Consider the following 12,285-nt stretch of genomic DNA (forward strand, 5'->3'; position numbering starts at 1 on the left):
AGCAACAGTATCTCAAACTTCTTCTTTTTCTGTTAAAGGCTTTGTGATTTAAAAAAACAAAACAAAACAAAAAAAAACCCTTCCTGATCACTCAAAATATATATTTAATATCTATGGGGATTTTGTGAGAAAGGGAATAAAAACTTTAACACAACTCACACTTCAAAATAACAATTATAAACTTACTGTTTTATCAATAACTAAAATTTGTAACAGTCACAAAAAGGTAGATCTGGTCCAAAGATCTTGTTTTCAAATGAAGAAACTGAGGCTGAGGGAGGCAAAAGGATTTTTGGGGGGTCTTCTGATTTCTAAATTTATAGTACCACACAAATTCACTCTTGCTTTTAGTAAGAGCCTTTTGGCTAAGATCAAGCATAGTAAGATTGATCAAAGGGATAACTCAACAATTTTTTGTGTAAGTAAGTTATAAGTGGAATAAAGTAGAATAATGGGGACATTATATTGTATATAATGGGGACAGTATATAATGGGGACAAATAAAATTACCCCATTACAACAATGGGGTAATTTTATTTAAGTAGTTAATAGGTTGGGATACTTATTACTAGCAGGACAGCAGAAGAAAATATGGAATTGTCCAAGTTCCACTCTGCCTTATTTCGTTCCTGCAGTGTACTATATCTGGTTCAGCTCAGTGTTAGTTCAGTGTACCATCTGAGAGGGACATGGGTAAACTGTTTGTTGATGACTTGAAGTTATGTCTAATCAGGGATCGTAGAGAGAAAAAGATGAGAACTTGAAGACTTACATGCTTTATTGAATGAATGGTAGGACATGAGACCAACCCTTAATTCCATTATGCAGTGCTCCCATATATAGGCTTCCATATATAGAAAAAGCCATTCTTACTCTGATGGCCCCAAGTATTTGGGACTGAGTTCAATAGGTGGAAGCCACAGGAAAACAGCTTCATGCTGAATATAAGGACCTTCCAACCAGGGACTATTATAATTATATGAATATGAAATTCTATGAATTTAAGTACAATTAAAACAACGGCCCCTGAATGTTTTCTCCCCAAAAAAGGATATTAATCAATTTGACATAAAAATAAGCACTATTGGTGCTTCTAAAAGAGCTGCATTCAACACCGACTGAGTCATTAATTTTAGGTAGAATGGGCAATATATTCTTATTCGCCAGTGTAAGTCATGGGTAATCACTCTTAATGGCCCTTACAAAACTGTTTTCAATAGTATCCATTCACCATCTGGATTGTAATAATAGTCATGCAAGATTTCCACTCTATTCATTTGGGGTCAACTCAAAAGAAGCACTTTCTAGATCTTTAAACTTTAACCATAGGAATCTTTAACATGGGCAAGGAACTGTTTCCTGCAATGTATTTGTGGTCAATAATTCCACATGTATTAAAATGTCATGAAGACCTTACAACTATTTCAGAATCTCTCAGAAGTATGACTCTCTAAATCTACTACTGACATAACACAGTTACTGATACTCAAATGACTGCAGAGTCTAGGAAATCTTTATTTTAAAAAAATTAAGAATTCTGCTAATCCTCTATTCATGACACACACACCCTTTTTCTTAAACTATTTTTGAAAGTGTAAATCAACCTGAATTGAATGAAATAGGGAAGATTTGATCAGAAGTGTCACAGTAGGTTAAGAATCTTTAACAGCACTCCATAGGGAAGGGAAGTGGGCCCTGTTCAAATGTGGCTTCTTAATTTAAACCATCAATAAGTGCTTGTTTAACTGATTTGCAGCAGAATCCTCTGATGAAGCTAAAATGTTGTAGCTTCCATTCAAATTGCAATCTTCAAACACCTGCTCATTTGTTACATTACTACTCTATCATATGATGTACTATGCTTTAAAATATCATTTCTTCCTTGGTAAGCCCCTATCTAATTGTGATAAAGTATGTATCTTGGGCATTTTTCTCTGCTTCTGATATCAGTAGAACTCTCTAATGGTTTGAATATGGCCGAAGACCCTGCATTTGGTTCTTCGTTCCAGCTGTACGTTAGAAAAGAGGCAAGTTTTATGTCTTGTACCCAAAGTTTTTACTTCCTAATTTTTGCACCTCAAAAGGTATCTTTGCTAGTAAACTGCTATAATAATATTAGACCACACATAACAATTCTCTAGGAAAAAATAAATTTAGACAAAGGGCCAGTTTAGATTTTGAATGTTACTATGGGAAATACTTGTGTCACGGTTAGACCTAAAACACAGACGAGGAGAAAATACATAAATAATTTTGGGATAAGGCTGTGAGGTTCTAAAATAAATCCAAGAAGCTAACATTGGCCATGTTCATTCAAAACTGACCCAAGTATCCTTGTTTCCAGGAAGAGGTGGAGATAAAAAAGGGAGGTTGGTAGGTGTTGGATCTTAATTTTAACTCCTATCTCACCATAAGATCTTGGGTAAATCATCTAGTGTCTTGTTTCTGTTCCATCTGTAAGATTCATTATATAGTATATCAAGATTGTTGGACTTGTTCTGTAAAGGGTCAGATAGTAACTATTTTAGGATATGTCAGCCATATTGCTTCTGTCACAGCTACTCAACTCTGCCACTGTAGAGTGGGAACTACCATAACCAAGATAAATGAATGGGTGTTGTGTTTATTTACAAGAACAGATATTTTTTGGCCCCTGGGTTATAGTATGCCAAATACCAGTATAAAATCTACTTAATGAAGAGAATTTAATAATGGAAATGTACTGTAAAAAGAAATAAAATGATAGATAAGAAAGGAAAAAAGATGTATAAAGCTTAAATGATGACAAAGGAGGAAAGTAGTTTGAGAAAAAAACGGAATTATAAGATAAACTTTTTTAAAAAGATTTTATTTATTAGAGAGGGAGAGAGATTGCACACAAGTGCGGGGGCGGGGAGGGGGAGAGGGGCAGGAGGAGAGAAAGAAACCGACTCCCTCATGAGCAGGGAGCCGGACACGGGCTGAAGGCAGACATTTAACTGACTGAGCTATCCAGGCACCCAAGGTAAATGTTTTCTACAAAAACAAACAAATCCAAAGACCAAGATCTGAAATCTATTTTTAATGAAAATTATTTATCATGGAATTTAAACTGCCCCTGGGAAACTTTAAGCACTATAGTCAATCTCTGAAGAAACCATTTGGTTCTTCAAGTTAAAAAAAAATACTGAGAGCTGAATCCTCTTTGTGAAGTGTTCACTATTATCCTAGTGGATACTATCAAGGCAGAGGATCATGTTAGCTTATTTCATTACTATTCGAATTATTTTCCCACTAGAGGTCAATTCTAAAAACTTTTCATCCACCAGATACTTACTTACTTAATATACAAGGGGGGGGGGCAGAAATCATGACTTTGTTCTAATTTGTATTTTTTTCTCCATAGTTTTCACAAATCTTTATGATGCACCAACCTATGGTAATATTTCAGTCTCCTGTATGTCAACATCAATTACTCTGAACATTTTATCAGAACAATTTTCCAGTATAACTGTAAAATGGAACACTGGCATGGTCCGAAGTAGAAGAAAATTCAGTTGCTCCTCCTATAGTTTAGGTTTTTTTCTAAAATTTGGGAAGCAACTTTAATAAATTGATAATTTTAAGGGTATACAGATCTACAATCTCTTATCTGAAACCCTTTGACCAGATGTGATTCAGAATACAAAGCTTTTTAAATTGCAGAAAGGCAAAATATGCTTCATACACCACATAGCTTCTACACCTCCAAAGAAGTCTGGAGCAGTACCCCATAACTGAATATATTAATTTTGCTACAGCCCAACTCATTTATACCAAAAATAATAAATGCCAAAATTAGCCAAATGTCAGTTCAGATTTTTCTGTCAAATGTGTTTACTTCAAATTTATGAAAAACTTTTTAGTTTTCTGGGCTTTTTTGAATTTTGGTAAGGGATGGTGGGTCTATGTAAAAACAAAACAAAACAAACCCAAAAGGCCTTTCTAAAGGCTTTTTCAGATCTAAGAGACCCACTATGTTGACTATTTGAATGATAGAGCCTTGTAACTCAAGATACTTTCAAGCATGAATTCAAGAATAAGCCTAAATTCTTCCACTGTAGGCACAATTACCAAGAGAAATGTGCTCCCCCTCTGCTCCGGTGAGTTTCCCTTTCTTTTCAGAACCAACACATATGCGCAGTGAACCCACTTTCATCAGTACTAGAGGACTTTCTGGCACTAATTCTCAACCAAAAGGACTTGTGCCTCGAAGAAGATCGTTTTCTCCCCAGTAAAAAGATGGTTCTTGTAGCTCTGTCACTAATTGTATCTCTATATTTTAACCGGCATAGATATTTGTAGAACTCTTCTTTAATTATTTTAAGACCAGAGCATTAATCTTTAGTCCTGGCTGTGTGCCTTAGAAATGCATGTGGAACACTTAAAAATACAGCTAGAGGTAACACCAGATCAACACAGAGGCCTTAAAGCACAAAACAAAACAAGACAAACAAACGAACAAAAAAACCCAAAAAAATAAAACAAAAAACTGAAAAGATAGTGTCCTCCCTCAAACGTAATTCAAAATCATGAAACACATGTAAGTAAATCCATCCTAGATCAGATTTTTCGTATGAAACTTTGGTCTACACATCTTCTGATATTTTGTTCATTCTTATTTCGATGCCCCTGCTTTGCTACAGTCCACATCATGCACCTGTTCTTCTTATTGCATAATACAGTACTGGAAGCGCCTTCAGATTTGTAGTGTGATCTCCCAGTAGAGGGACTGGGGGGAGGGAAGGGGAGAGAAACAGACTTGGTGGAAGCCTCCCAGACTACCATGCAGTCTAAGAAAGGTTCTGCAAGGCCACAGTCAGCTATCAGAGCAATTCCTGTCTCCAGGAATGGGCCTGCCCTAGTATCCTTGCCATACACCATCAGTGACGGAGAGAAACCATGGAAAGCATAACCCAGTGCAAAAGCAGCCAAGGATTTCAAAGTGTGGGAGCAGGGCCCTTGTCAAATACATCCCCTTGCACTGGAGACCTCAGTACCCCCCAGCAAAGCCTTTCCCTAACTAGCATTTTTTAAGTGCTCCATTACTATTAATTTAAGTCCCCACTATTACAGGATTGGGAAAGGAAAAGGGAAAGACATAGAAAGGAAAGGTAAGTGTTATCTGAATATTTAACACAAACCCACAGTCTTCACACTTGTAAACAATGCATCAAATATTTTATTTCTCTCAGTAGTTCATAAGCAAATAATTAACTCTCAAAGCATTTTTAAAAACACAAAAGACACTATACTTTACCAATGAATTATTTCTGTCCCAGGGGATTAAATCAAATTAAAATGTCACAAACATTTGAAAGTTTATTTTTAAGCCAACTGAGATGATGAATTTATATATTTCTATAAAAATTTTTTAGTTCAATGTTTTGTACATGCCATCAGTACAATATGGTTTCTTAAATATTTAGGACATCGTCAATAGCTGTGATTCCTATGAAATATATAATCAGATATCTCAAATTCCTGATTAAGTCAGCTTTAAAGACACAAAACTAACACATTTGCTATGAAATTCTGTTTATGATACTCCCTGTAATAAGTTGTGATTAACGAATGATACAGAAATTGTTTAAGGCTAGAAGTTTTATATATGACATGTTCCTTCACAGAAAAATAAATGATGTTGAAAAGGCAAAGCCCACCATAACTGTATCATAGATCAAATATTTAGGGTATCAGTTATTATATCCTCCTTTTGGAGTCTACAGTAATTATTAACTAGGAAAAATTTAGAAAGTTTTAAGGCTGGTCTTAAAAAACATCAATAAAAATAGTAGAAGCCTGACCACCTATCAACAAAAACAGAGCAAACCAGGTATGTCCACATCTTCATTTACATCATTAATTCAGTGATTTGAAATAAATGTCATGTTAAAATCCATGAGTGAATGTAAAGATTCATTCAAGGTATATACTTCTGAGCATTTTTAAAAAAGCTTTTATAGGCAGTATATCTCTGATCAGCATAAGTGAGATGTGGAAAGGACAAAAATAATGCTGTACTGAATGGATTCTCATAAGTTTGCTCCCTCAAAGGACATGCTTACCAGGTATTTTCCACAATGTTGTTATATATGCTTTATTTTATTTATATATAAAATAACTAGAGATTTTTCATTCTTCCTAATAAGTATTTAAAATACATTTCTAGGTATGCAATAGGATTAAGTATTAGTTTATGATGCGCTTAAAAATCTTTCAACTTATAAAAAAACAATTTCTAGAAATATAAAAATACTGAGCTTTTCATATTTGAGTCTTGAAAAACATAAAGTACAATATTTCCATGTATCAGCAAGTTATAATTGTGCCACTTAAGTTCCTCTCAAAGGAGCATGTAAATAATTTCAAAAGTTTTATGAAGGCTACATTACAGAGCACAGACCACAGATATTTGTAGATTTGATTTTCCATATGTTTTTATATCCTAATGCAAGGAAGAAAAATAAGCAGCAAAGTAAAACATGTTTTTATTAGGAGAAAAATAACATTTTCATGAAAAGAAAATAGAAAACATGTCATCTCTCCCTTTAGTGGCTTTTCTTCAGTCAGTTATCTGATTTACCAAAAATATGACCTCAGTTATTGAACAAATTACCTTTAAATAAAATATCCAATACCTGTCCAAAGGTTTGTCCAAACCTCCTAAAGAACACTAGTCATTCTAAGCTCTTCTCTTATTCTTCAGCAAAAACTTTAATTAAAAACAGGTCCATTGCCCTTTGCTTCACAACTTTAACATTAATGGAAATTTCACTCTGAGTTTCAAGTGATATTTCTTTGAGGGCCTGACCCATTTAGGTGGCAGTGTAGAAGTGAGTTGCTGACGTACAGATGGTTACAAAATTAGAGTCAAACCTAAAGGGGAAAACATGGAAAATCCAATACTCACGATCCTAGAAAAAAAATTCTAAAACTAAAGGATTGCTTGAAAAATTCTCTTTAGCAAGATAAAGAAGAGTGATTTATAGACAAGACCGACTGGTTGGTTTTTCTCCCAGTAGCAGCCCCCTGGGATCTGTGATTAAAATGGTATTTGGGGCCTGAGAAGTTTCAGTGATGATTGCTTCATCAATTTTTGCTGGTGTCTCATTGACCGTGCGTCATCAATGGCATTATATACTTTCTGTAAAATAAAATATTTACTATGAATGGTAAAGACAAGTACAGGCTCATGTGGAGGAGAAAGGCATGAAAGTAAGAGCTGAATGAAGCTCTCCACACAGGTCCAACAGTGAAGGACAAGAACACACAGTCTTTACGGGTTGTGCAAAATAAGACCCTTCTGCACGTAAGCCCACAGTATATTATTTTAAGCTCACCTATCCAACCAGATAAAACCGGAAAATCTTTTAGGAGAAATAATGGGTATTATTATAACAGATTTTTTAAAAAATCTTGCAGCTCAAAAAACTAAAGGGGCATTCTTTAAAGTAAATTGTTTACCTCTGCTGTGGTGGTGTCCTGCAGGTAAATGTTCCGACAGTCATGACTGGCACTGTCTTTTTTGTGGAACAGACCCCGCTCCTGTTTCAAAAGAAACAAAGACAGAAAAGAAATTATTCTGGGGAACAAAAAAAACCCATATCCTTTAATTGGATGCTTAAATGTCAATTCTATTTTATAACCTACAGACTAACCAAATATCCATATTCAGGTATGATAAGAACTAAATCATTTTGGTACAAGGATAGTGGTTCCATATGTGAGCTGTTAGAATTTATGAAATTGGATGAGTACACGTCTATCTGGATAAAATAATGGCTTTCTACAGGCTATGATAAATAGCCTACAGAAACACCACCTGATAACTCACCACATCTGACAAATCAAAAAACCCTTCCTTCATTTCCTTGGCTGATAGATAAAATTCTTATATAATGTAAAACACATTGAGTCAGTTCTCACCACTGATGTGAAAGAAAAGTGATAACTGAATATATATGCAGAGTGACAGAATCTTCTCTGGTTTGAAAACCATGTTTCATATATCAAGGGGCTCTTTCAATTTTGACGTTCTACAATGAGATAAAGCTGAAATGCAAAATGGTATTGTTTCACAGTTTCTTTTATTTGTAAACTTCTATGAAAAGAAAACATAAATTAAAGGGTAATAGTACCTGCATCTCTAACTATTAAATTTTATGATAAATGTTTTTCAGATAGTTTCAGTAATAGAGATAATATCATTATTGTTTAGGAGAAAATACATACTCCAGGAATTACCATCCTCAGAATGACAATTTGTAGTTTTTTTGTTTTTTGTTTTTTATTTGACAGAGAGAGAGCACGAGTAGGCAGAGCAGGAAGGCAGAGGAAGAGGGAGAAGCAGGCTCCCCGCAGAGCAGGGAGTCCGATGTGGGGCTCGATCCCAGAACCCTGGGACCATGACCTGAGCCGAAGGCAGACGCTTAACCAACTGAGCCACCCAGGCGCCCCACAATTTGTAGTTTTTTTTAAAGGGGTGAAAATAAATTTATAATATATCATATATGAGAAAAATGATACATTTCAAAGTAAAGTGGGCCTGAGAACTAAGCAAAGGGTTGGGGTATCATTTCTTCTAATTACTTGCTATGTAATTAAAAGTTCTTCTTTAGAAAATGATGGGAAGGAAGAGTACTATCATCTACTTAAATTGTATTAGTATCCTGTAAGTGCCAAATATGATAAAACATGAGTGTTTTAGATATAATATTTATAATAATCTCCTAAAAGCCAAAAAAAGGGAATGTTCCAAAAAGCATCTAAGATTACAGCAAAATATTCCTATGAAGTAAAAAAACAAACAAACAAAAAAACTGTATTTACTAATGCTTTATTCTACCAAAAAAGGAAGCATCAACATCCTAATTTTTTCACTGGACACTCAACACAATCAAGGACTGTAAAAAAATACAGTACAGAAATAAATTGATTATACATCTTTCCTTGTATTTCACCATATTATAGTAACAGTAATATAATCATCATCATAGTGATGATCCTTCAAACACTGTGTAGTTAACAGTAAGACAGCCAGAAAGCACTGGTATCCAATCGTTTAACAAAATCTTGGTTCTAAACATGTGATTCATGTTTTCTTACCTTGACTGAAATTTTTAGCAGGTTTCCATGGACACTGGGAGGAAGTACAAAATCTTCAAATGGACACTGCCAGTCTATGGACATATGGCCGAGGATTTCAACTTCACTTATACACAACACTCGCCTATTTTGCAAAAATAAACAAAAACACTCAGGTAGTCATAAACATGGTTAATTATTCTAATATTTCGCTCTGCTGGATGTCATAGGCAGTACTTACTCAGTAAACAATATAACCTGGCACTAAAAAAAAAAAAAAGTATGCTTCACATTAAAAAAAAATCTAGGTAACTGTCAAAAAGCAAATACGGCACCTACCAACTAACACAGCAGACTTTCAAAAATTCCTTCTGCAAATCTTGCAAAATTCAGAAAAGTGTCTTTTTTTTTTAACTGACTGTAAAACTGAAATCATCTTTGAAACACATAAGGAATAGGCTGTACTCTCATCTGGAAGCAATAAAGGCAGAAGCCCCTGAAAATGTTTTACTTGGAAAATTATTAATTGCTCTTTACTGTCAATCATTTATGCCTTCCAGTCAAGAAAGAATGTGTGGGAAATGTCACAAACCTCAAATGTCAGCAAAGATTCACTTTAGGCCTACTAATAAATATCAGGTTTGAACACTTTAACAGTAACGTACTGTATCACAGAGTGAGTATCCCATTTTACTCAATAGCAAAAAAAGATGGAGGAGGAGGAGGAGGGGAAGAAGAAGAAGAAGAAGAAAAGAAAAATCATCCTTAAAAAAGGAAAAAGAATCCTTAAAAGACATCCACATTGATTTCCCAGTGTGTGATTCAAATTACTGATATAACCATACTTGATTCTGAAGTTTCTATTATAGAAAGCATAACTAGAAAAGTAGAGGAACTGTTAATTCTACAAATATCCAGCGTGCTGGAGAAACAAGAAGGTAGGATTTCTGCTTGAGAGGCACTCCTAGGTTAGAAGGGAAATAAACATGTGAATGTATCTGACAGCACAGTGAGATGAGTGCAGAAGCAGAATGTGAGGAAAATTCTTCAGCAGCACCAGAAAAAGGGACTGATTATGTGGGTAAAGTATGTGGTATAAGAGCGGACTCTTGAAAGAAAGTTCTCCAGGTGGGAAAGGGCAGAGATAGTCCAGACAAAGGGAACAGAGCATTGACATAAAGAGGAGTATAAGGGAAGGTTTATTTGATGAATGTAGAGGTCTGTAGCTGGAATACTAGATCTACACAGAGGTGAGAAAATTAGCTTAGTGTCCAGATCTTGAAGTTTTTTTGTGGGTATTTTTGTTGTTGTTGTTGTTGCAATTTTAGTAAATTTTGACTTAAATCTATAGGCAATGGGAAATTTCACGATCAAGTTTCCTATTTTAGAGTCATGGCCCTAGGAAGGAGAGGTGGGATAGACAATCAAGGTAGAAAGCTACTATGATAGTCCAACCAGGAAATAGTGAGAACCTCAGTTAAGGCAGCAGCTGCGACAAGCGGGGAGAGCAAGCTAGGTTCTAGATGCTTAGAAGTGAGTTGAATGAACTTGGTGACTGATGGAGGGTGGGGATGGAAATAAACCCCTGGCACTGTATTTCTCAGCAGAGGAACTACAGGAATTTAGGGCTGACTTGGGACTGCTGCGTACTGTAGGAAGTTCAGCATCCCTAGCCCCAGCCTACAAGTGCTGGTATTGCCCTCTCATCTTTGTGACATCCTTCAACACCACGCCAGATTCCATTCCCTCCGCCTCCTGTTCCAGAAGAGAAAGAATCCCAAGAGCTAAGAGTTACAGATAACTATTACAAATCACTGTGTCAAATGCAAACCCACCATTCCCGCTGTCTTTAAATTCTCTCTTGACCATGCCAATCATAATATTGTTCTTCTACCACCCTAAATTTCCGTCATTCTCTTCCTCCTGTTCCATGTTTACCATCTTGGTCTTCTATTTGACACACTCTCTCAGGAAAATTTCCAAGATCTCAACTCCAATCCTTATCCGAACTCCAATGACCTACACCTATGTTTATAATCTACATCTGTATCTGTCCCCCTGACTACTGAGGCACCCCTACTTTGATACCACAAATCTATGTCAAACTCACTAAATTCAAAAACAAACAAAAACAATCTTTTTCCTTAAAGTACTGTAAATAGTAATACCAATCCTCTTGGTACTTGAGCCCCAAACCATAAAGTCATCTTGTATTCCCTTCTCTTCCACATTCAATCAGTCGCCAGGCCCTGGTCTCTCAAGGCTGCCCCCTATTGTCTGTCTTCATTATTTTAGTGTAGGCCTCACTGCTTCCTATTGGGATAACTGTCACAGTCTGTGTGGCAGACAGACTTCTATGACGGTCCCGAAGATTCCCCATCCTCCGGTATATAGGCCTACATAATCCCCATGACTATGAATACAATGGATTTCTCCCCCCTAATCTATAATTAGATTTTATTATAAGGCACAGGTGATTTTTTTAAATTTAATTTTTTTATGTTGTTAGTCACCATACATCATTAATTTTTGATGTAGTGATCCATGATTCTATTGTTTCCGTGTTAACACCCAGTGCTCCATGCAGTACGTGCCCTCCTTAATGCCCATCACCAGGCTAACCTATCCCCCCACCCCTCTCCCCTCTAAAACCCTCAGTTTGTTTCTCAGAGTCCATAGTCTCTCATGGTTTGTCTCCCCCTCTGATTTTTCCCTTCCTTCTCCTAATGTCCTCCATGCTATTCCTTATGTTCCACAAATAAGTGAAACCGTATGATAATTGACTTTCTCTGCTTGACTTATTTCACTTAGCATAATCTCCTCCAGTCCCATCCATGTTGATGTAAAAGTTGGGTATTCATCCTTTCTGATGGCTGAGTAATATTCCATTGTATATATGGACCACATCTTCCTTATCCATTCATCATTTGAAGGGCATCTCCGCTCTTTCCAGTTTGGCTATTGCAGACATTGCTGCTATGAACATTGGGGTGCATATGGCCCTTCTTTTCACTACATCTGTGTCTTTGGGGTAAATACCCAGTAATGCAATTGCTGGGTCATAGGATAGCTCTGTTTTTAATTTTTTGAGGAACCTCCCCACTGTTTTCCAAAGTGGCTGTACCAACTTGCATTTCCACCAACAGTTTAAGAGGGTTCCCCTTTCTCCACAACCTCTCG

General features: G+C 36.0%; 1 protein-coding gene across 2 annotated transcripts in view; it reads right to left on the reverse strand.

The window, feature by feature from the left end:
• Positions 1 to 3,986: 3,986 nt before the first annotated feature.
• The window catches only part of VPS13C (vacuolar protein sorting 13 homolog C), a 178,142-nt gene continuing 169,843 nt past the window's right edge, over positions 3,987 to 12,285 (reverse strand). For both annotated transcript variants that reach the window (XM_034994053.1, XM_034994052.1), the window contains 3 exons: positions 9,127 to 9,250; positions 7,486 to 7,566; positions 3,987 to 7,165 (listed from right to left, as the gene is read on the reverse strand). In XM_034994053.1, the coding sequence (XP_034849944.1) occupies positions 7,064 to 7,165; positions 7,486 to 7,566; positions 9,127 to 9,250 (307 nt within the window). In that variant the 3' untranslated portion in view covers positions 3,987 to 7,063. The remainder of the gene's footprint in view (positions 7,166 to 7,485; positions 7,567 to 9,126; positions 9,251 to 12,285) is intronic.

This window comes from Mirounga leonina, unplaced genomic scaffold (genome assembly GCF_011800145.1).
Source record: "Mirounga leonina isolate KUSES-001 unplaced genomic scaffold, KU_Mleo_1.0 Mir_91, whole genome shotgun sequence".
NCBI classification, from domain to species: Eukaryota; Metazoa; Chordata; class Mammalia; order Carnivora; family Phocidae; genus Mirounga; species Mirounga leonina.